Source organism: Limulus polyphemus, unplaced genomic scaffold (assembly GCF_000517525.1).
Source record: "Limulus polyphemus unplaced genomic scaffold, Limulus_polyphemus-2.1.2 Scaffold3163, whole genome shotgun sequence".
NCBI classification, from domain to species: domain Eukaryota; kingdom Metazoa; phylum Arthropoda; class Merostomata; order Xiphosura; family Limulidae; genus Limulus; species Limulus polyphemus.
Window position 1 is genome coordinate 58,613 of NW_013668773.1, and position 26,896 is coordinate 85,508.

Sequence of the window (26,896 nt, forward strand, 5' to 3'; positions counted from 1 at the left end):
ACGTCCTTTTCGAACCTTCGTGAATTGTCGGGAGACTACTAGATTGGGGGTAGTCTGGTATATATAAGACGGTCACAACGTGACGGGAGAGTATGTGTGATTGAACTGAGTATTGTTGAAGTCGAGCACGTGAGACGTTCGTTGAGAATTATAGCGTTTGTTATAGCGCGGCTGTTGAAATTAAGTGTATCGCAAAGTTATATTCAGAAAGAATAAACCAGTTTTATTTAAGAAAGGACTTGTGTCGCTAAAGTTTCGTCGGAACGAATTTACGGAAATTAACTAACGAACGGAGGCGTAACAATATTTTCAAATATTTTGTTTTTAAGCAATATGAACATATAGTCTAATGAAAAGTGTTATGTTAATAAACTTAGACGCATCATATTCATGTAGAGATATTTTTGCAAATATTTTGAAATGTTTTAGTATTAAAAAAGTTGTAGAATAAATATAATTTTATAAAATAGTGTTAACAATTTAGTGCAGTTTTTATACGTATAGAACATTTAAACATTTTACTAGTGAAGAAATATTTTCTCACTGTTATTGGCAAATTCATTTAAAAACTAGTATGAAATGGAACGTTATCTGTTTTCTACCGTCTGAAGAAGCTGCATCAATTTCTATTTTCAGACTCTTCTGAAAAGGGGTACTAATTGTTGATTTAATGTAGTTTTTAATTTTGGTCTTCAGACCTTTATTAATAATTAAATAATTTTGAAAAGACGGACTAACTGCTTATTTTGACAGTATGATATGGAATAAAGATTTAATACTCTCGAAAAGGATATTCATACATTAATTAATAGGCCATTAACTGTTGCATGTTAAAACCACATTAAAGAAGGTATTAACTGTGAACTTAATGTCTTTTTTATCTTTAAGTTCGGAAGGTACTATGTAACAAAGGTTGCCTGAATAAAGTTGGAGGTATGAAAGAAGTCACGTTACCCTTTACTGAGACTTATGACGAATTTTGTCAAACTAGTTGGTACTAGTCTGATTCAAATAATGAGGAATAATCAGTCCAGGTGACATTTTAATGAGTAACTAGTTAGATTATATGTTTTATTAGAAGTCCTTATTTCAGTGTTAGTCAATATGAGAACAACAACATATCATCAAATATAATTCAATCAACTAACAAAATGTAAATCTATGGACCACAGATTTTTCTCACATCTGCTCGTTTATAGAGATCAACACCCCCCAATTTTCAACCACCTGAGGTATCGTGTTAAATTATAGACTCCATGTAGTTGCATAATAATGGATGGGGCAGCTACCACAGGGCTAAAACCCTCTCAAAATTGGTATATAAATATTGGAATTGAGGGGAATATTTTAAAACACTGAAATGTTTTAATAGAGAGGGCAACAAAACTTTTTGCCCCCTGGCCCTTTAACACCTAGTTATCATTGAATATATAAGGTACCTTTCAGGTTGAAAATATCAACATCTATATGTTTGAATGCTCAAAGTGTGTGTAAAACAACATTTTATAATACAACAAAGTATGTCCTATTTAACTGTTAGATAAAAAGATTTCTTGGAATCTCCTATTATATTTAAATTTCTAGTGTTTATGATAACAGTAAAGATTTATATTTCTGAAACTGGAGCTGCAAAATTATTCGTAAAGACTTTACCTTCAGCAAGCAATGAAATATATTCATAGTTATTAAATCTTTCTCGGTGTTACCACACATACATACTTATAATTTTCTTATTAGATACGTCCCATGTGCGTGTAAAATCCGTGGAATTAATAATCAAGTTTTGAAATGTGCTTTAGAAACTTAACTACTAATTAAGTGAAGCTGTAAACTGCAAAGTCATTATTAGCTTACATACTTTAGTGTAGAGGCTGTTCAACCTTTTTTTCTTCAAAGTACTCCATACATTTAAGCCTTTGGGACATATGTAAGAATTATGTCTAATTTTTTATTAGCTCTGTAATTTTCAGTCCTTTGTCTTTTGAGATGATGCGTGAGAAGTATGTTTAATGTTAAAATGGGCTTATCAGAAGTGATCTTTCAAATATTCTTGGGAAATTTTTTTTTGTGAACCCGCAAATGTTAAATATTTTTAGCGTATGTTATGTTATGGTCTTATCAATAAATGCTATTTCGAGAACCAAAATAAAAGAACAAAGTGGTGTGAAAGAAATAAAGTATTTTATTTCAAACTACCTAGAAATAAGACATGATTTAAAATGAAACCTTTTACAGATCAAAATTTTTGAGCTAGTGCTAAAAGCAGTGTAGGCGATGTACCATAACAAACACAGGACATGCCATTATAGTGAAAATACAGATTACAAACTGGTTGAACAAAATAACACTTCAACGAATCATCCTGTATTAGTTTATACACAGTATGGATGTTCTAAAAACAATGATGAATTATATATTCGTAATAGTTATGTAAGCCCAGGATCTAAACAATGGCTTAATACTTTTCTTATAAAATTTAACACATTTCATGCAGATAAAAAACAAAACAAGCATGCCTCTCCTGTAAACCTAGACACTGCAATTCTTGGATTATACAGAAAACTAACCAATATTTTCTATTAAACAAAGAAAATTGAAAAGTGACCAGATCTCACATTGGGAACACTTAAGGATAGAAAATTACCAAAATGGATAATAACGAGATAATTTAGGATAAAAGAATATTAATTCGAATTTAATTTGTCGATATATTTCTTCTTCACACTAAGACGATCATTATACAACAAAACATACATTTTCAAATTGGAAATTCACGATATATTAAACTTCTGATGAATAAATCTACTAATTTCTATTTAATGAAGTAGGCGGGTCTTTTCAGTTCAACACAGCAATGCCTGACGTTTATGGTTAGATAAAAGTAATATCAAACACGGTCAGTTAACGAATTGGTGTCAGGTCATCATGAGATGTAAATATATATACATACATATTTTTCGCCTATGGTGATGATCATGATACATCATTCAAAAAACAAGTTACGCTTGTACGAGAACCAGTTTGTCCCGGACCTCACCGAGGTAGTAAACTTTAATATTGGCTCTTGTATGTCTACAACTGTATGAAGTTTGTTGTGCTATAATAGTGTTGAAAATATTTTCCAAAATAACCTATCACGTCACAAATTATCCTAACATAATTTCATTCAAATGAATTTCTTAACTACGTGATATCGAAAGATAATTGTTCTTATGTAACAAAATAGCTCACATGAAACAAAAGGATTAATTAGTACTTAATTTTTTACTATCACCGCAAAATCTTGAACGTTGACCTGATTACTTTAAAAGATAGAAACACACTTTAGGATTCTGGAAATTTTCTTATCAATGTTTGAGACGGATATTAGCAAAATTATTAAAATCACAATTTAAAAAACAAGATAAAGATTTATCTGAAAGAAAAAGAGGAAAATATATTAAAAAAGCACTTAAACTAATTTATTTTATTTTCTGAATAATATACTATTTTTTACCCCATCTAATCATGATTTTTTTGAAACGGCTTTTCAATGTTTTTGCGCTTTGGTTTATGAAGTGTTATCATTTAAATTAAAAAATTTAATTAGCAAATTTCATAAACACATAAGCTTAACGGAAAATTTGTTAAATTTACCGCGTTTAAAATGCATAACAGAAAATAGGTATAACTAATTCCCAAATTATTCTAACTAGGGTTTGTTGTTTTATTGTCTGAGAAGACACTTCAAATATTTAGTTTATCATGTGTTGTGATTAAAAGTTCGCAAGTTTATTTCCAAAACAATCTCATATCTGCATGAGAAGTAAGATTTGTAGTCTTAAATATCAAACAAATTCTACTTAATTTTTTCCATATAATAAAATACATTTTTCAGTGACAAATTGAAATTCGGTGTTTTTAAAACATCAAATAAAGTTCTACCTTGAACGTGCTTTTGTATAAATGGTATAACTTTACATTGTTTTGTTACAGTTTTGTTCGCGCGATCATGTATTTGTTGGCGCGTACGTCTATAATAAAAATTTTGTGTTTTTACATAATTATCTCGTCAGGGCTGTGAAGAGGTAAATAATCCTTTGTACGCCTTTGATATAATACAGATAATTGTGAAATATTTTTATGGTTTACAAAACGGGAAACAGAATATTTATGAACTAAATAAATGAAATCACCTTTCTAATTTTATTCACTGCTTACGACCACCAAAAGGTTAACACTCAAAATAAAATATAAATAAATAAATGTGACAAAAAACATGTTTGAAATCAACTTTTAAATGTCCAAATTTAAAAAGAAAAACAGAATATATGAATGAAGCAAGTAAGTTGTTATCGAAGAGTGTGTCCCCCGTTAGGTCAGCGATAACTCTCTCTTTCTGCATCTGGCCATTTATGGACTTATAATGCTAAAATACGGGGTTCGATTCCCGGCGGTGGACAGAGCGCATATAACCTATTGCGTACTTTTGCACTAAACAATCACAACTACTGACGAGTGTAATGTGAGGTACAGTTGTGAGGACGTAGGTCGTGCGTATTAATACACAGCATAAAGAAAAATCTGAGATGTTACGTGTACTATACAAATCTGTCCTCAAAATGATGACGCAATAGAATTAAACAAATTTATCAAATAAAAAGAACACACATTTATAATTCACATGAGTACCCAGCTGTTGGTCATAGCGATGATCATACCTTTGAAACAAAACGGTCTAGAAATTAATATTCTTGAATATCGAAGTCAGTAGGTTTCATTAATATCTCAATGTATATAATTAAACATCTCTAATGCTAATTACAAATATATTACATAATTTACAAGATGTTGGAGTTATTGAAACATGGAAGATTAGAATAAACATACTGCCTATTGAGAGATATTATAGTACTTAAGAAAGGCTATACTGTATACATATACTGTTTCGACCCTAGTTAATAACTCACTTCAGTAATGAGAATCATAAACACATTCATTGTTACTTTCTCTATACTCTATAGTATTTCCGAGACCATAATTCAAAAACTGTCCACAAAATCATAAAACATACAGCAAGTTATTATTTTAAGTACATATTTAACGTATGCGTTACTTCACTGATACTTCTAGAAGTAACGTCAAAAAGTTTAATCTCATAATAGATTACATGAATTCAATTCATGATGCTGATATAATCTTTGAAGCAAAAACTTTTGGCTCACTTATCACGCTTAGCAGAAACACAGTTAATCATCTAAGCATTCACTATTTATAAAAGTGTGTCTTTATTATATGAACTGCAACCTCATAAAGCAATATATTAATCGTTCTCTTTAGTAAGGTCACACATAAGCTTCATGGCTGACAATTCGATGGCATATTTTCTGATAAAAGTTTCTCCAGGAACTACACGTTTTTCCTGACCATATCCAGAATCCCGAAGTGATACCCACAACTAACGTCATTAAGTACTTTATCATGAAAACGGCAAAGTCTGGCTTGGGCCAGTACCCTTGTGTTCTAAACAAATCTTTAGGGGGACAAGGTATACTGTACATCGGTTTTTGGCAATTTTCTTGTTGCCAAGACAACATCCAAGATTCAAAGTAAGTCTGTTCATAAAAATAGCAGGCTAGGACTATGACGGCTGGTACAGTGTAGAGCACTGAGAAGATGCCAATACGGATCATTAATTTTTCAAGCTTATCTGTCTTCGTTCCATCATGCTTCATGACTGTGCGGATACGACACAAGGAGACAAATCCCGCCAGTAAAAATACTGTTCCCAATCCTAAGTAGAAAAACAGCGGCGCCAAGACAAACCCTCTGAGTGCTTCGACATCCCAAAGCCCAACATAGCAAACTCCACTTAAAATGTCTCCTTCCACTTTTGCCATAGCAAGAACAGTGATGGTCTTTGTGGCGGGAACTGTCCATGCTATTACATGAAAATAATGTGAATGTTTCTCAATGGCTTCATGACCCCACTTGAGGCCTGCAGATAGAAACCAGGTCAGAGTCAGAATTACCCACCAAATGGAGCTGGCCATACTAAAGAAATACAACATCATAAAAAGGATTGTACAACTTTCTTTTTTATTGCCTTGAGTGATCGTTCTAACCATATTCACTCCAGCCTTTATCTCTGGTGGATCGAAAGGCTTATTACAAGCTACTTCATCCCCCAAAAGAAACCCGACAACGTACGTCAATGCTACCATAAAGTAACAAAGGGATAAACAGATAATAGGCCTCTCGGGGTAACGGAATCTCTTCATGTCAACTATAAATGTAAGAACTGTAAAAAGTGTAGAAACCATGCACAAAATCGCCCATGTGCCTATCCATATCCGAGAGAAGGTTCGTTCCTCTTGTCTAAAAAACATACCATAACAAGGCAATCCACAATTTTTTTCTTCTTTCTTTCCAATACGAACTACATAGTCAAGTCCTTTGGGGACTCGAAATTCTGTTGGGCATATAAACTCCTTACCTGAGGTTGGTTTTCTCCCGGAATCAGCGTGAGGAAATGGTGAAGAAGTAGCGGTACGGCTGGACTTTTCTGTGTCGTTCTGACCTACACAGAGTTCGGGTCCACCAGCTTCTGGAAACTTTTCACATTCCAAAGTTTCGGGCCAGCGAAATCCAAACTTATTCATCAGACCTTCACAGCCATTCCTTGCTGATTGGCACAAAGAACGACAAGGGGGAAGAGGGTGAGGCAAGATGGTGCAAACGGGAGTGTACATAGAACATAGGAAGAACTGTAAATCAGGACTGCACTTTACCTTCACTAAAGGGAAGAACTGGTGAACTTCGAGACCAGCATCTTCTTGTTTCTGATGGTTAAGCAGATTTGGCATCATGGTTTGGTTATATTCAATATCTTTACACAACGGCACTGTAATAGGTTCACACAGGTTATGCTGCGGAATAGGATTCAGGTCGTGTTCGGAAACTCGTGTGCTAAGCACTTGAGCCTGAACTTGGCGCCTTCCATGTTGGAACGCTGTGCTGAGAAACAGAGGTAATAGCGTTATCACCGATGCACGAGTCATGACGTAAAACTGTATTAACCCTATATTACTAACTAGCAGACCGTTGCTTCTATGTTTAGCTCATACTGCAATAAATGTAGTCACCAGTTCTTTCTAAAAACGGCAAAACCTTGTAGGACTTACGGTAACACGAAATATTAAAGTCACTGGCGCCTAACGCTTCATGAACGAAGACTTGTTGCCCACGTTTCGTCCGGTTCGCGTGGCACAATGACGCACACTGACTGATCTATTAGGTATAGACAAACAGGCATACGTCCATTCGCTGTAGCTGAGCGTCGCGATTGGCCAGTTCTACAGATCTATGCGTAGCCAGTTGTTCGAAAATTTCAGAGGAATGTATACTCAAGGTACATTGAACTTCATTTACGTACGTCAAATCTCACTTTATGTCGATTGTCACGCAGTTCCATTGACCGTCAATATTCTACCTACACTTAGTGTATTAATCTTCAGTTTCTAATTGCTATAATGTCCTGAAGCAACAGACTTTATGCTCACCATATGCCGTAGCAAACACACTGACCAATAAAAGGAAATGCTTTTAATTCAAACTGAAAAGCCTCACAGTGGCACAGCGGTATGTCTGCGGACTTACAACGCGATAAACCGGGTTTCGATACCCGTGATGGGCAGAGCACAGATAGCTCATTGTATAGCTTTGTGCTTAACTTCAAGTAATCAAACCGAAATATTAAAAGTACTAGAAAAAAAATGAAGCAGAATATGAACATCAAATTTTAAATAAACACTGCACTCAATTTTATGCCAGTCCACTCTAAACTATAAAGCGGCCAGAAGGAGGTGTAGAATGAGAAGGTTTATTTTTACCACAAGTGTTAGAAAGTCCGTTATCACCGTATGGTGCGTGGGTGGGTCAGCGGCAAGCTTAGGAGTTTACAGCGCTAAAATTCAAGTTAGATTCCCTGCAGTGTACTTTCTTTGTACTTAGAAAACAATATCACCATCTTCGAACCAGCTTCATCTAAAGTAGTGCTTTTATCTATATATTTAGAAATGTGAGTAATCAATAATCTATCTATGCTTAGCATTATATATAATATAAAATGATATATATATATATATATATAATTGTTAATAGGCGATTAAATCAGCACTATAAAACAATAATGAATTAAATATCGCATTACCGTTATCGATCCAGGTTGTCAACTTATTGTCATAACGGATATTAGTATGTATACACACACACACACACACATATATATATTTATCAATATATTTCACAGTTATCTGAATTACCTCAAAGGCTTAACGATTACACAGCCTGCACAGCCGTGACAAAACATTTGTGTAAAATTCAACATTTTTATCATAGATGTACGAGTAAAAAAAATATACATAATCCTGGCAGACAAAACTGTAACAAAACAATGTAAAATTATATTATTTATAGAAAAGTATAAATGGTATCATTTTAAAGCATAAAAATGTCAATGGTCATAACATCCGAAAGCATTCGATATACCCCGTCTAGTTTGTTTGGAATTAAGCAAAGCAACACAATGGTACACAAAGGGCTATCTGTGCTCTGCCCACCACGGGTATAGAAACGCGGTTTCTAGCAGTATAAGTCCGCAGACATACCGCTGTGCCACTAGAGGGCAAAAATAAAGCAAGCAAGCTACAGATTCAATAAAGGGTTAGGATTTAAGTACTAAAACCCACAACGTCCCAGATCCCACTACCGCTCACGGCCTATGTTCGTTTGTGGCCATGATAGTTACCCTTACAGACATAGAAGTAGAAATCTGATAACATTAACCAACCTCGATTTCTATACAAAATTATCATCTAATCCCCACCCTTATTTGCTAGTTCTAATAATAAATGATATTGTAATTTTTAGATACGATGTTACAAACTATAAGCCTAACTGTACTGTTCTGATACTCCTACCTCCTCCCTTAACAATAATTTAATCTGTCAAGTAAACCTAGATATACTGATCCAGATCCAGTTTCCTGGAGTCAGCCTTTTCGGTACGGAAAGTTTTATCATAAATACATCTAGCTTTTACATTAAGATCTTATATTCTAGAGTCTTCTAAGAAATTGATATTTCAAGTTAGAAGTAATTGTTTGTAAAATATATATATATATATATTTTCTAAAAGTTATAAAATTTATTATAAAATAATTAAATACTTTACTAATTTCAAAGTTTCTGTAGCCATTAAATAATATCTTTTAATAACTTTGCATTATATTTGAAGGCAAAATGGCTAAATCTTGAAGAAAAAGTAATTGCATTTGACGTTTGTTTTATATTGATGTCTATAATAATGTAAAAGAGAAAACTAGGGAAAGATAAACAATATTTAAGATGAATTAACTTTACCCCAATAATAATACCAATAACATTATTAAAGATGTTATAAAATGTTTTGTATTAAATTATAGAAAAATAAAATATTTATCATATATTTCTTAAGTTTTGAATTTTTAAATATATACTTTAAAGATTTTATTTTGTATTTAATTAAGTTTAGAATAAACTGAGGCATATTTCATAATCGTAATACTAGAAAAGAAAGTAAATATAGAAAAATCGTTGATTATTATAGGGTTCAATCTTAAGGGTATGATGATATTTTTTGCTTTCAACTACATAAATGTTCAAAATAAAATCTTTTCTAGAAAAGAATTACAACCAATTATTAGTTTCAGATATAATAAACCAGTGTTGTTGTTTTTTTTAAATTATAAGCAATTTATTGAAAGTCTTAATACATACGGTATTGATATATTTACTTTGCAAATGTAATATTAATTATTTTGCATATCGCTTTCATACGAGAGAGTGTGTGGGGGGGGGGATGCAGTAGCACAGCGGTATATCTACTGATTTACAATTCTAGAAACCGGGTTTCAATACGCGTGGTGGGCAGAGTACAGATAGCCCAAACAAACAAATCTTTTCATGAGCATATTATTCCAAGTGATCAAAAATATTGATCTTATAAATATCCTAAAGAAAGGAACTAAATTCAGAATATTAAATAAAAAAGAACGAAATATTGATGAAAATATTATAAAAATTGGTAAAAAATGCTTCTATTCCATAGCGTTCTTACTTGAATGGAAAATATTTATTACAAAAACGTAAGAAAGAAATTAAATTACTCAAACTTAAAATAAAGTCAAACACAGTCAGTAATTATTCCAATTGATATAGGTAACTGTAACTTTGGATTTATGTAATAAAAGAAATTAATACTACAAAAACGTTGACTAAATTTACACCTGGAAAAAATACAATTACTAACAAATTATTGAAATCTATTAAAAATGTAATATACCTGTTGATTATAAATATTTTAATTTAACTTTCTTATACGCAATTCCTAAATTACATAAAACTCCCAGTTGAGCTCATATTTATTACTAATTCATTAAATACTATAACCAAACCTGTAGCTATCATATTAAATAAAATGTACTTTCTCAAGTAAAATTAAAGTCTCTTAACGTGCCAAAACAATTTTTTGATAATAAAGAACAATACACAAGTACTGGAATGCTTAGAATCTTTAAAAGTGTTTAATTTAACCTTCTCTATTTTGATTGTTATTAAACATAAAGTTGCACGAAAGGTTATCTGTGCTCTACCTTCCCACACTAGTATCGAAACCCTGTTTTAATTGTATAACTCTGCACACATACCGCTGTGCCAGTGGGGATCCTCTGTTTCGAAATCTGATTTCACTATTGAATTTTAAAAATATAATAAAAAAAGCCTTCAATGATTTATTAGATGAATTTATAGATGAAAACATAGTTATTCCTAAATATACATTTTCAAATATTAAATGTAAACATTCGTTAATTTTTGTAAATATATTAACTATATAACCTTCAATAATAAAATATTTAAACAGGTAATTGCCATCCCTATTAGGGCTGGTTTCTCTCCAAATATGGCTAACTTTATTTTTATGAAAATTGATTTAAGAACAAAGTAACAAAATCTGGGCCCGGCATGGCCAGGTGCTTAGGATGCTCGACTCGCAATCTGCGGGTCGCGGGTTCGAATTCCCGACCCACCAAACATGCTCGCCCTTTCAGCCGTGGGGGCATTATAATGTGACGGTCAATCCCACTATTCGTTGGTAAAAGAGTAGCCCAAGAGTTGGCGATGGGTGGTGATGACTAGCTGTTTTCCCTCTAGTCTTACACTGCTAAATTAGGGACGGCTAGCGCAGATAGCCCTCGTGTAGCTTTGCGCGAAATTCAAAAACAAACAAACAAGACCTGACAAGTATGTGTTTACTTCCGTTATATTGATCATTTAAAATCAATTAATTATCCAGAATTTAACCTTACTGAAATTTATTCTGAAGTTGAATTAAAACAAATTAATAATTTAATTTACAAAGCACACTTTTATAATTTTGAAATTAACATTTTAGAAAATAAGATGCTGTTGGACACATATAATAAAAGAAGAGAATTTCCCATTTTGGGACTGCTCTCCTTAACTAATGTGGTACCATATGTACTGTTAGAAGATATAAAAATCTCACAAATTAAAAATTTGTATAACAATATGTAACAAAGGTACTTTCTTCACGTATAATGTAAAGTTATTATAAGATCAACATATTTTAATGGATACAGTAATTTTGAAATCAGGAAAGTCTTTAAATTATTATATAATAAGTTTAATAACTTATTAAAAAGTAAATATTTTACAAACAATTTGAACGCAATTATTCTTACTTGAAATATTATTTTTTTAGAGGATGCTAGTATATAAAATATTAACATAAAACTAGCTGTATTTATAATAAAAGTTTCAATATATCTGGGTCGGAAAGGCTGACTTCAGGCAACTGGGCTTAGCTCAGTTTCCTTAAAAATGATTGGGAACCGACCTTTGTCTATATTTAACCACTAAAACTGTTATTTTAAAATTTAAAAGTTACTATTTATTTTTAAAATGACGACTAGTGTAACATTTCTTTTCATCTATATTTTTTATCTGTAATGTAGCGCCATCTCTTGAAAAGACTTGGAACCTAATTTTACACCCCTCCACCTATATTTAGCAAATTTCAAGAGAATTAGCGCTTGTGGTTATCTACCAAAAAAAAAAGAAAAAAGGAGGCAATGTCAAATGGACACGGACAGCAGCTGAGATTAATTTAAAAAAAAAATCATATTATCTCTGATGGAGGTTATGTTTTCACCCCTGTGTGTGTGTTTATCAGCAAGATTCCTAGAAAACGGCTGAATGGATTTGGACAGAAATTGGTATGCATTTGAACTATGACCCAACTTCTAAGTGATTAGTTTGGAGTTTTTAAGCACTTACAGAATAGATAATCATCAAGAATAAACTCTTGGCTCTTGTTCTCTGGACTTCAACCCCAGCAGCAAGATAATATAGAAAAAGCTCAGTCAGGTTTGGTAACAGAATATTGTGCTTGTTAATAATTTTGTATTTAAAAGGACACCTGTGTTTGCTTGTTTTCCTCAGATCTACTGTCTTTGTACAGTATATTCTTTGCTTAACAGTCCTGAACATGTATTTTGCAAAAATCTTTTGCTTTTCTGCTGCACGTTAGTATACCTGAATATTATAACAGCAAGGTCAATTGATCCATAGAAAAGTTTATATCTATCAAAACCTTGTATTTCCATATCCCGAGTTGACCACCATGCTTTTGGTTACATGCTGGCTGTATCCTCCCAGATTCGTGGCTAAATCTCCCTTAGATTCCAGAATATGTCATTGCCTGGAAGATTGATGAAAAATAATTTGCCATCTTCCTTATGGTAATACATTATATAAATAACTCCTCCTTTTCTAATATCCTGCCAGTGTGCAGTTAAAGCAGACACTTCTTTCATGCTCAGATCACTATCTGGGGAGATTTTTTTTTTTTTACCATTGTAGTAGTGCTTCATGGTAACAGGCTGTGAGAATACCTACATATTCCCTGTAAACCAGTATGGCTGTAATGTGATATCTGTTGATGGTGCTTGTGGCAATAGGGTTTAGTTCATTTACAAACCACCCCTAATATCTAAGAATCACAGTCAATGGAATTTGAGATACTGCAACTACAGCTGTTGACTGTCTTACATGCAGGAACTTGTTTTATGGAATTACTTCAACTGCATTCATAGAAATGGCTTCAAGCCATAAGTAAACCTGTCAAGATGGAGATCAGTGAGGTTCACTACTGTCAGTCTAGGTGGTCTTCTTCTGTTGGTGGAAAAATTTGCCAGCATATCTTGCCAAATTTTCTTGTACTATTTTGATGAGTTTTGAACTTGGTTTAGTAGACAAATCTGTTTTGTACTAAATTTAGTTGGCTATGTAATTCTGCCTCAACTGTTCCAGTTGCAAAGTTGGATTTTATCTAAATACTTCTTTCCTAGTACATGCATTTCATTGTCTGAACCACTTCAAGGATTACCTCCAATTCACTTGAATAAATTCTTTGAAAGTTGGTAGGTTGATCTATTTTACATCACTACCAATTGAATGCAGTGACAAATACAGTTGATACCTCAGCAAACTAGCAGCTGAGGCACCAGCTCCTCTTAGTATACAGATGCTCTGGAATTTGTATGTACACATCTCTCATTCCTGAATTTTAGTGCAAAGTGTTGCTATGGTGAATATGTCATCCAACTGATCTTCTCAATCTCAAGCTTCCAGTCAACTTCTGGCTTCAAAAGTGTGCTTCACATCTTGAAAGCATTTACAGCCGTGCCAGTGGTCTTTAAATTCTTCCCAATATTCTCAACATTATCTGGCAATGAGGTAGCTCTGGTTACCAAACATAATTTTGTCATGTGGCATCTTATTTGCTAAACCAATGGTAACTATTGAGCAATGGGGTTTAGCTACATTGGATGATAAAAGCCTGGAGTTTTTGTAGAGAGCACTCAAAGAAGTTTCAGCAAAGCCAGATTCAGCAGACATTCCTGTTAACCTCCCTTGCATCCTAGAGATACCAAATAAGCTAGCCTGGTCAATAACATTCTAATTTATTGGGTGAACTGTTAGTTCTTACAGGGTCTGGTGGAGTTCTGGAGAGTTACCCATATTCATGAGAGGACTTGTAGACTCTCAATTATTCAGACCTTGGCTTCACATCAACAGGCAATTTACTAAAGTACAATAACAAGATTTTTTTTTATTCATGAAAGCTACACAAGGGCTATCTATGCTAACCATTACTAATTTTGAACTGATAAACTAGAGGGAAGGCAGCTAGTAATAGCACCCACCACCAATTCTTGAACTGCTATAATCCAATAGTGGAATTACCATCACTCCTATATTGCAACCCTGGCAACAACGTGCAGAGCACAATTTTACTGCGATGGGATATGAAACATACCCTTAGATTCACAGTTCAGCACTCTAACCACAAGCCACACTAGGCTACAGAGATATGATTAAGTTTCATTTGGCCATAAATAAGATGTTCAGTGAATAAGAAGAAATCTTCTTTACACAAAAAGATACTAATTTGGCTATTTCACAGTAAAAAGGAAGGAAACTTTCTTTGTTTAGGCCAGCTATTAGGTGGTAGAGGAGGAAGCAGGAGTCGGTACAAAATCAGAACTGTAGCAAATCTGCGAGATCTAACTTTTATTGTCATTATATTACAAAACTCTACACTTTCCACAAGCTCCCCAAAAAGTAAATTATCCACACTCTTAAACAAGCCTCATAACACAAAGGGGAAACAAGAGTTCATGACAACAACAAAACCAGAACCATTCAAAGAATTATCTAGCTAGTTAACTAAATGCTAAAAAAACATATTCCCAGCTAAACCTGTAACAATGTGTGAGTGATGGTCCCTATAGGCATGATTAATCAGGAGCATCCTGTTTATCTTGAATTTGTTATTAAGTACTTCGATCTGTACTATAGTGTTAAAAATGTTTTATGAAGAAATATTCATATTAATATAGTGGTTTAATTTATGATATTTGCATATCACCTGTACATAAACTATGAAAAAAAAGCCAACAGTATCTCAATAGTCAGTTTTTATTCTAAAAAAGTTGAACTTATGTTTAGGAAACCACAACAGCTGTAATATTACTTAACAAATAACTACTATCTAGTAATGGAGTGTATTGCTTTATGATTATATGAAACTTATAATATAGTTACACAAAATATTGGCATAACACTTCTTGAGAAAATTTTTCTTTTACCCCTGACATAGTAAAGACGAGAGAAGCACTCAGTAGAGTGGATACCTCTGCCATGCAGCATTGATTATATTTCACTCTCAAAAATTATGAAAATGTGTCCATATGTTCATTGTTATCAATGTTTATGGACCATTTTTGGCAAGAAAACAAGGAATGATATTTTACATGTGTCCATCAAGTTTCATCAAAATCCTATCCCCCTAAAACTAATCACTTCTAAGTTGGGTCATAATCCAAATGTATACCAACTTTCATCCAAATCCATTCAATCATTCTCAAGAAATCTTGCTGATTAAAAAAAACAAAAACAGTGGTGAAAGCATAACCTCTGTACTCCTTTGGTGGCGGAGGTAACTAACCCTTACTTGAAAGGGAAAAACAAGTACTGAAAAATATAATTTAAACTTACCCTAACTAGCAATACGAAGTAAGATGTAAAAGAAATCTGATACACACACACACACACACACACACATATATATAAAATATGGCTTAAAGATCAGAAGCAATACAAAAATTGTAGTGAGAGACAGAGGGAGATTATTACAGTAAAAAGGTGGTTAAACTCAGTCCACATTGTAAGTAACAATCATTTAACCTCATTCTAGTAGGGACACACACATACACCAACTGTATCAAGTAACTAATAAGACAAAGCATCCGTTGCTTTTGGTAAGCATGTTAAAATTTGCATCATTAATAATGTCTTTAGAACATCATTAAGACCATATATAGTCTTATACCAAGTTTCAGTGTTTGCCATAAGACCATACAATCCAATTTGAAAATATCAGTGTAACAGAACCAAAGGGGATTTAATCAACAACATATACAGCTGGTATTAATTACATTGATACAATTATTCAAAAGTTTTTCCAATACAAAAGTTCAGGAAATGTAACACAGAGAATACATTGAACACAGCAGCAAAGGAAAAGCAAACAAACATATTTATTTGCAAGTATGTTTATCAACAACAGGCTGACTTCTACCTCATGCTGGGACTGCTTGTGATTGCCATGGTCAAGTCTTTCCAAAGACAGGAAAATAATGTTATACCACACAGATGACCTATATCAATAAAGATTCCAAATAACATAGTATTACGACAGCGGAAGTCACATGACGTGCGTGATGAGTTTCTCGAACGATTGGGGAAGTCCGAGTGTGTTAGAGACGCCCTCTTTGTTAGTATATAAGCCTGGCAGAGGAAAGCCAGCAGAAATGAATGAATAGAGAGCAGTAGTTACTTTGAGTTCCGTGTAATTGATGATTCTGTTAGTTTCGAGCTAGTGAGCCATAAAATGTGTTTTGCATTCGTCGAGAGCGAAGTTATTGAGATTGTGAATCACTGTGATTTATAGCGTGTATTATAAAAGTTGTTAAGTTTAAAGTGACAAGAAACGTACTGATTGTTGAACTACTGTGTACTAAAAGTTTGTATCGAGGAAGAATAAACTGGTTTAATCAAGAAAGGATTTGTATTGCTGAAGATCCTCGGAAAGAATTTCTACCAGAAACAAACAAACAAGCAGATACGTAACAATATTAACTGAAGAAAACACTCACTTGTACAAGTACCTGTGAAACTGGGACACCTTTAAGATGGTCTTGCTTTACCATAGAGACTAAACAGACACAGGGCCAAACTGGAACAAGCATGAGACAGCCATTGCCATATGTAGCCTTTATCTTAAAAATGTATTAATATATGTTTCAACCTCTGGACTAATTATGGAAGGGTGAAATTAACAGTTATTTGAACTTTGACATGTGAATAAACTGAGTCTACACTAGTTATTATCCACCCAAATTAACGTAACTCGTTTCACTTTGTTCCATCATTGACTTATCTGGGCTGAGAGTGCTGACATAGCTCAAATCTAAATGCAGCACTTAGCTCATCAAAAACATCCAATACAAGAAAATTTGTTTCATGTTTATCGGGATGTGGTTTCTCATAGTAGTTTTAATTGTGAAAATGTAGATTACTGATAGTGAAATTTATGCACTGTAATGTGGTACCACATTTGAGTTACATTCTTCATGATATAAATCACAATAATTGCAATGCTGTTAATTTTTTCTTTGTGTATATACAAACTCATATCTACTCTTAAACACTTAAATCATAGCAAACTGTATTAAATTCCTCCAAAACAACAACCAGTTTTTTCAACCATTTAAAGTCAAATTTCTCTGAGTATTCACAAGTAAAATTTACCTTCAATATCTTCTTATGGTAGAATATTGCACAACTTGTTTTCAAACTATTCAAAATGGTTTACTGTAAAGTCAAATATTTATTGTGATTATGAATTTATATATGTTGCTAATAATGTGATTATGCATTTATAAACTGACTTAGAGAATAATGTAGTAAATAATTAACCACAAATTAGCTTGTCCACAGATAATCTTTTAAATTTATTACATGTGGTTGTAATTCAAAGGTACCTGTTTGATAAGTAAATATCAAATGATGAATATGGAGAGAGAGGATTTTGACTTCTTGGCTTGGCCTTACAAAAGATTTCATTAATTAGGAAACTTAATATGAAAAATAGTATCAATATATTACTTTAGAAAGGAGTATAGTTTTATATATTTGCTCTACTTCACTGGTTATTGGAGAGAAAAAAATAGATTCAAATCCTTGTCTAATATTTGAACATTAGAACATCAGGTTTATGATTTATCCATTATCCTTGTCCTCAGTTCTACCCATATTTTTCACTTAAGGGCTCTGAAAACTTCTACAAGGGATAAAGGAGACATGTTTATAATAGCTTGAATGTGCAAGAAAACCTGACTTTGAAAACATCAAGACATAAGTTCTTTCATAGTCATAGAAGAAAGGCATACACCCCTATACTAGACATTGCCTGTCTTGTTGTTTTCCTTTTTTTTATGTAAGAGTGAAATTCACACAAACACTAATGATTAAAGACTGAAAGTAAAATTTCAGGAATATCATATTTATTTACTACTCTTAAAAGCAACCTTGACATTAGTTTTAACTTATCTAATTCCTCATGATTTACTAGTCCTCTACTCCAATACCATTATCTATGGTGTATTGTTGAAAGAAAAGGATGAAACAAAACAAGTAACTGCATGCTTAAGTAAATCCATGTGTTCATCAGAATGTGATACTTTTATATCTGGAAAGAGCTACTGAGCATGTACTGTTAATGTTTAGAATAATTTAAGTACAATTATGGGTAATATACCTACTGGCTATATGTTATATATAACCACCCTAATTATTTTTCCAACATATACAAGGAAAAATAATTTTTTGGCATTCCTAATCCAAATGGCAAAATGATGATTTTCCATAATAATATATTTTATTTAGAAAAATAAAAATATTAGTGAATTTTTAAGAAGATCATAGCGTAACTTTGGTTGTAGGTTTTGTGTGTGGTATGATACTCAGTGTGATCGAAGATTGAAGAAAAGTGCATTTAGAGGACAGTAATGAACTGTGAATTAAGGTTATTTAGGATTAAAATTCTAATAATGAGGCTATCATTAAACGTGAAACTAGCAATATATGTTGGCAGGCAGTAGCTCCCTACAATAAGCTGTATTAGTCTCAGTGACATTCACTATGTGACAATATCCTGTACCAAAAATGGCAAGGCACCACAAGGAATAATTACAGTTGACATTACATGCATCAAGATTGTTTCAGTATGATGCTCTTTATGATATACATAATCCTTTTTTTTTTATGAGCTGTATGTTTTGCAAACATGAATAGTTTTTTTTAAAAGATTTCTGTTAAATATCAGTGAGCCATAGAAGTGTGCTAATCTCAAAGCATCTAAATAATATAGAGACCCCAGTGGAATCAGTGCTATTGATTACAACATTATAGTGCTGAATCACATTTAAAAGCATAACTAATTATATCCTTGGTCCACTGCATCAACCAAAATTATGAAAAAAAAACTTTATGAACATTTGTGGGAAATGATTTTCCTTCCTCAGGGCAAACTTCATCATGGTAGAGATAGTTTACTTTACCAAGTAGCAACAGGTATTTGTAGTATTAACTAGAAAGACTGAAATGTTGCTTTCTACAAGCCCATATCTTAGGTCTTAGTTTTGTTAAGATAGTACACGTGTAGAGTAGGAACCTCAGTAATATATTCATGCATGTCACTATTTAAGTATCAACATAATACCTATAAATGTTCAACCTGAGCAAGCATGGAACTATGGATCAATGCTCCATTCTTAAACTAATAACAGAATAATAAACTACTTGCTATTCAACCAGATATTCATGTATGGAAATAACAAACAAAATAGCTACACACAACCCTAGGGGTTACTCTTCACCATCTCTGTTTAGTCAAGAACTGAAGGTACTAATTGACTTTCTTTGTGGTTGCCCAAAGAATGATGATGTTACTTACAAACCTACACAAACCATTGCCCGAGAGCTTTTTAAGACCCTTTCAGTGAATTTGCTTGCGACAATCTGAATTCATATACAAAATAAGATTAAGCTGTGTGAGTGATCATGTCCTCTTGCTCTTTCTTATGCTCAATAAATGTGTATTTCTGATTATTTACTGGGATTTACTAGATAATATGGTTCGTGTTTATATTTTGTAATATTTTAAAATGAATAATTTGACATAAGTACAACAAGAAAGGTTATTCAATGGGTAAATTAACTTTGTCACCCATTTAAAGTGAATCAAATACCTTAAAGCTCCTAAAATCAGATCTGTTTCAAAAAGTAATATTTGATAAAATAGGTTAGAACATTAATAAATATTAAAGTAGAATTATAAGTATAACAATATTTAGTCATAATCAATGGCCTTTTGTTATTTACATTGCCAAAATCAATACAGCTCATGGTTAAAAATATGATTTGAAATACAGTAACAGGATGGTTTAGAATGGTGGAATCCATTTAGCATTACCAGTTAAGTAATAAAAAAAAAAGCTTTAACCAAATCTCAAACACAATTTTCATATCCATTCTGAATTTTGTTTATCCAAGTATTTAGTGTGAAGCTTTGGATGTAAAAACATTTTGAGGAATGTTGTTGTATGAAAACATAGAATAAAAGCCTTTTAGGCCTCAAGTGGACAGAAACTTTCAAATAAATGATTGGGTGACAACACGTCTCAGAAGCAGTGGCAGTGCTTACCGTGATTTACTACAAACATTGAAACTGGAAATAGCACGTTTCTTGGTGGAAACCTAATAGATGGCTATTAAGAACTCAGTGCCTTACAGCATCTAGTCGGGTCATCCATCAAGGAGTGGGGAATCAGTTACAGAGCATGAAGCAGAACTTATTTGTGTAGTATTAGCTAGTTTAATTTATATAATTTCATTACTTTTCACTTATTTATTACTTATAGTTTTTGTTTTGAGGATTAATTTCTTTTCTTTATAAGCTTAGTATGTAGCTTTAAGACTAACCTAAATCTCCCAAGCTGATGAACCCTGTGAAATATCACTGGGATATATAACTGAAAAGACTAATAACAGAAAGTGTGCCCAACTGTTGAATCAATACATTCTAAATATATTACCTGTCTTGTGAAATTGCATTCTCCTATTTGGGCTGGTATATTAAACTTAACGGGTTAATTTTTAGTTCCAATCTACGTAGATAGTTTGCTTTGACCAGAAAATATTGGTAATGAACTGTTCAGTGAAGTTAATTATGCAATTTTACAATAAATTCCTATCTTGTTATATGTAGTGTTTGAGTCACAAGAAAAGTAATGCTGAAATACTCTATGTAATTTCAACAACAGTTAAAAATTAACTGAAAATAATGTACGAGTTATTTTTTTAGTTAATGAATCATTTCTTCAAATTTAGTGAATCCACCACACCTGAAGGCAACCCATTATAAAAGTCAACCATTCTGTTTGAAAAATGTCTTAGATGAAGACTATTCTTACCTTGCCAAAATCTATAGTTGTGTACCCATGTCCTACCATTCTTTGTTGGAGTCCATAACTTTACACTACAGTATATGAGACCAGATGTATTTGCCATGTGGTATATAGTGCAAAAGGTTGATTTCAGTTACAGAAGAAATTGTGATGAAACATCATAAAAACAACTAAATATTATTTTTATTTGCTTCATGAACTCTTGTATTTAACAAAACTTTTCTTATACCACTGATAATTGGTCAGTCAAAAACCATGTGTTTAAAAGTCACTATCCTGAAATAGAACATTTGTTACTTTACATAAAAATTGACATCATTTTGTTATTGACTTATTTTCTTTAAAGTAAAAATTAATTTTGGTATTGTATAAGGTAGGATAACATGTAAATTAAATACTTTAATCAGAAGAAACAGAGTGCTTAGGAAACTTAACTTTTTCACAAATTTAAAATCAATTACTGTAAAACAGGTCAAGCATGTGACATTAATGATGTTGTGTTATTCATTCTTAAACTCAAAAATCTGATTTGTAAATATAGAGCACCTATACTGCTACTATGTCTGTAGTATCTCAGCTGGCCTGATAAAGCTTGTATTGAGCAAAAGGCCTTGTAAGCACTGGTTATAGAAGATATAGTTGACATATAACATTTTATTCTTTGCTTTTGCCCATAAGTTTTTAGAATTTTACTTCAAAATAACATATTTATCTTACATGAACAAGAATAACAGAGAACACTTAAATTTTCGAAGTTTTACTATTTCTATTAATGCAAATTTTTTAAATGAAATAAAAACATACAAATCCTAATATGACTATTATCTTTAGATATTTTCTGAATAGATGTATGACATATAATGACAGTAATAATATTCATATAATTTCTGTGTTTATAAATTATGAGCAATTACAAGTAGAAACCTCTCAATAAATTAAATTATGAAAATACATCATGGTAAAGTTTTATTTAGTATTTTCAACAGATGCATCAAAAGGTTAAAAGAACAAGTTAATCCAATCATAAAGATCAAATATCACAAATCAGATTGTTACTTCAGAATGTAAATTTTGTGATTTGGAAATCACAAAAACTTTTAGTCCTTTTTTATGTAGTTATTACAAAAATAATCACAATAAAACTGCCTGTAAGCAGGAGTGTGGAAAAGAAAAATGTATTTGTTTTTACTTGCTGGAAAAATTTGTTTTTCATTGAAAAGTGTAAAGACATGCAATAAGTGTAAGATGTTCAAGAATAAACTTTGGATGTTGTGTGAGCAATGCTGACATTCCATTATATGAAAATACCCAATTGTGACTGCAATGATGGAATCGTAATTGTTAGAACATTTCAAAGTAGTGAAAAAGAAAATTAATACTGAAATTGATGACTCAAAGTTATATATGGCAATATTTTTTTTTAAAAATCTTCTTACAACAAGGATCTAATCAACTAATCTGCTGGAAAAGGTACAAATTACAACATGTTGTCTGATTTTAAATTTCCATCTTTTGATTCTGTGAATTGGTTTTGTTCATTTCAAATATTTGTGCAAAGCTAAATTAGGGCTATCTGGACTAGGCATATCTAATTTTGAACTAATAGAGGGGAAGGCAGCTGGTCAACAGCATCAAATGCTAGCTCTTGAGCTACTCTAATGAAATAGTAGGATTTGACTATCACTCTTATAGCTATGATCTCAAAGTGGATAGTGAGATTTTACAACAATAAGACACAAACTATAGACCCTCAATGCTGTACACTAACTAACAGATCATACCATTGATTCTGTGAGAGTAAATACTTCAACTTACTCATTTGAACAGATATAAATTAAAAAACAAGAATACTGTTCTTTGAAACTAATACTATGGGCAAAACCATTTGACCATTATATACAAATGTAACATATTACAGTTCAAAACAGACTTTTACATATGCAGTATTGCCTCTTGTTTAGGTAAGGATTAACATTTTCTAGTATGTGTACTGGGGTGATGAATACTAATAACATAAGTTATTCAATACAGTTTAAATACATTTAGGTTCACTGTTTCAGAAAAGTACTGACAAAATGTTTTAAGAGGATCTATAGGTTTTAGCAAGTGTTAATTTATATTCAAAAAAATTTAGTAACAGTAATAAACCATCCACCAATTAATGATGCAATAAAGCATTCTCTTTCTCACTTTCTTTAAATTGGACATGACCTAAGTTGACCTTCTGTCACTATATTATTTTATATTTTCAATTATATACCAATGTTAACCAATTTCATACAATACTAGCAAGTTATTTCATAAGTCCACTTAAGAAAATTACAGTACATACATCAAACAAATAAAAAAAATTACAATAAGTTATATATGGCTTAGAACAACCACATAATTTATATTTGTTCTCAAAGAAAAAATAACTTTAACTAATTGTCTATAAGCATGTTACTGAAATACTAAATAAATAAATGCTTTCTTTATAACTCTGTGTGGTGAAAAAGTTATTAACAACACTTTGTAAATAACGAATAACCACCCTATTGTGACTTAAGTGATTTTGCAAAGATAGTGAGACTTTTCTTACATTTTGTGGTAAACAGTTGTATAACATAAAGAGAATAAAAAATTAACAACAGATAAAATTTAATTGTATCTTTAAAATACAGACTACAAAATGATTTCCTTTCATGACAAAATGGCCTTTATGTGTGAAGTATTATGCAGTTAAAAACAATAGGCAGATGTTAAATATTATTTTAAACATTGTCTAGTTTTTCAATAAAAACATTAACTCATCTCCAATCCTTGAAAAGTAGGAATAAGTACTAAATGATAAACATTACATGGTTTATTGCAAATTTATATAAGAAACTTCAAAATCTAAAAAAGAAAATTAACCATTCCTACATATCTTGTTTTAAAAAAATAATACATAATTGTTAAAACTTTTAAAATCATTTAAAAAGATGTGTTAGCAGTAGTATGTGATGTGAAAACTAATAGCTCCGGTGACATAAACAGTACAGTTAGGTTGGATAGTGTCACTTTTTATTTTCCATTTGATACATACCCTCAACCTTTACTAACTACAAATTTCATATTAAATCTACAAATGTGTCTTAGCCCTTTTGAGCTACAGTCTTACTAAATTAAACCTACAATAAATAAATCATGTAAATGGGTGTCTCTGGCTTCTTCCAAAGTTTCCCAAGGTACTATATTGCTGGTAATTTTTATATTATTAAATTATATTTATTATTATTATTATTATATTAAAGTTTAATATGTACAGGATAAGTTGGGACAGATCTACTTTTTCAATACTACAATTAAAATTATAAACAACAGCTTGTTTTAATTTAACTTTCTTTGCTGAATAATTATCGGGCCATTCAGTTTTTGTACTTATTTCAACTTTCAATGTAACATTTTATAAAATGGAAAGTCCTCAGATCATAGTCATTTTTCTAGATTAAATGTCAAATCAGACCAGTTAGATCCTGATATCTTTCTGTAAGAAAGCTCAGTCGAGACAAAGCAAAGATAAAATAAGGCATAAAAGATAAAATTAGATTGTTATACCATTAAGACTTAATGATTTTTCTCAATAGAAAAGGATTGGTCTACATTTTAAATTTTCTCAAGGGTGGATTTCCAAGGATAACCTTGAAGGTCTTAAGGGTTATCTTATTACAGAAATAAAATATTTATATATATATATATTTTTAACATTACAACCTATAGAAATAAACCATTCAAATGTACAAGATAATATTAATCATGTTGACCATGTTAGTCAACTTGATGGTCCGATGTCAAAAGGTGCTGTCAGTGGAGGCTCCATAGAAGTGCTCAACTCTGATGGTGAAGGAGACACTTCCTGAGCTGGACTAATAGCTTCAAAACCACCACCTAAACTGAAAGGTGATGGATTTGTTGATGGCATCTCTGCCCCAAGCAAGTCTAATTCATCTGCAGGTGAAACTGTTCTGGACCCTTCTTCTTGAGTTTTATCATCTGTTCCTGCTTCTGACTTCTGACTACTTCGATCACTGCTGTTATCTAGTAGTGCTGCTGGCCGAGTCCGCTTTTTCCCTTGTATGTCTGTACGCATGGTCTGCATGGCAATCTTCATTTTTTGAATGATGTATTCTGGCACAGTAAACCCAACTATCTGATTCACCATGACACCAGGATTATTCCGATACTCGTCAGATTCTGCTAATTCCCATATATCATCCAAAATCATCATATAGGCTTTCCCTCCAGTAGCAGGCATCAAATTGTTTTCATGCAGCCACTGTTTGTCTTCTTGGTCCCCAGAATACTTAAAAAGTTCAGCATGTTTGATATACAACTTGCCACGTGTAGCTCCAAATCCAAGGGCTTTATTTGCCTTAGCACCCATAATGAATTTTGTATCTGGTGTTAAACGAATAGGGTCCCATTTTGGTCCTTCTCGTTTCACTGTGTCTCCAGCCTTCATTTTAACAGGGGTACTACGTCCTGACTGTCCACCTTGAAAATGAATTGGTGGTCTACCTTTTTTCTTTTTTGGCTTGGGCATAGGGAGACTTGCTTCAGAATCAGTGTCAGACTCTTTGCGTTTTCTTGAAAATGGGCTTCTTTGTGATGCTCTGCACATTTTTGCATCTCTTGGATAGTGGTTTTCAGAATCAGAATATTCTGCAGCTGGACTATTCCCTCTTGAATGTATCCAATGGTACATTTTCTTGGCTTCCTCCAAAATCTGACGACATACATGTTGAACATGTTGCTCAGATACAGAATTTTCACCATTGTTAATTTTTATGTTTTCAATTCCAGGCCTAAAGAATTTTTCTAAATATTTCTGTAATATTTCATCAATTTCTCTGTTGATACTTTTCTGAATATTTTGCCTTAACAAGTCAAGAGATTTTGCTGGACTAAAAGTACAACCAAGTTTTGCCCTATTTATTGCCACAGTTTGAGACCTGTAGCTAGTTCTATAGGTCGTACCTGAGTTTGCTTGAAAATTAGCTAAATTATAAGGCCTCATATTGAAAACATTTTCACGTTTCACAAATGTGTCGGTATGATTATAGAAAACTGATTTAGGTTGAGTAACAGAAATCCTTGTACCTGACAAATGTTCAACAGCTTTTTCATAGCTTCCATGAACGTCAGTATTTAAAAAGCCCATATTTTCACTAACACTAACATTTGTCAAAGAATTTCCAGACCTGTGTATCAACTCTGTCTCCTTTCTTTCATCTCCTGAAGGTGAGTAGACTCTAATTTCTGGTATTCCTGCAATATTTGCCATCTTTCCGTTGAAATGTAGTTAGTAATATAATAACCTTTATTATTCAAATAACGAACACCAATATTAACATCCACTAGAAAATTAGGCTAAACAACCTCTAATGATTTCGTTCAACTCTACCAAGAAAGCTCGTATCTTATTATACATCAAAGCTGACGTTATTCGCTAGTTCAGCGGCTGTATATACGTTAAATGTAACAAAACATCATATAACAAGTTTCAAAAATGTATAAGTATGCGAATTTTTAAAATTCATTTGGACGAAAAATTTGTAACTCATAACTGTTGTTATCTGAAATATATACAATTTTCTCCAACGTTTTTGTTTGTAGCATGTTCATGTCGTTAATTGAATATTAAAGTTATTTAAGGGTGTGTTTTTTCATTGTATTTAT

General features: G+C 32.2%; 2 protein-coding genes across 2 annotated transcripts in view; both read right to left on the minus strand.

Annotated features, from left to right (window-relative positions):
- The window catches only part of LOC106468784 (frizzled-2-like), an 11,776-nt gene extending 4,535 nt beyond the window's left edge, over window positions 1-7,241 (minus strand). Inside the window, exon 1 of the mRNA XM_022397150.1 lies at window positions 3,324-7,241. Within this exon, the coding sequence (XP_022252858.1) occupies window positions 5,325-7,040 (1,716 nt within the window). The 5' untranslated portion in view covers window positions 7,041-7,241 and the 3' untranslated portion in view covers window positions 3,324-5,324. The remainder of the gene's footprint in view (window positions 1-3,323) is intronic.
- A 14,118-nt stretch (window positions 7,242-21,359) lies between these two features.
- Window positions 21,360-26,890, minus strand: LOC106468785 (deoxynucleotidyltransferase terminal-interacting protein 1-like). Its single transcript, XM_013929226.2, has 2 exons — window positions 24,949-26,890; window positions 21,360-24,900 (listed from the first exon to the last, which is right to left on the minus strand). Exon 1 carries the CDS (start codon window positions 26,499-26,501, stop codon window positions 24,990-24,992), a length of 1,512 nt encoding a protein of 503 aa, XP_013784680.1. The 5' UTR covers window positions 26,502-26,890; the 3' UTR covers window positions 21,360-24,900; window positions 24,949-24,989.
- Between the last annotated feature and the right edge of the window lie 6 nt (window positions 26,891-26,896).

Bases quoted from the DNA above. Each gene is read 5' to 3' on its own strand.
- LOC106468785 (XM_013929226.2), bottom strand. From the start codon at position 26,501: ATGGCAAATATTGCAGGAATACCAGAAATTAGAGTCTACTCACCTTCA.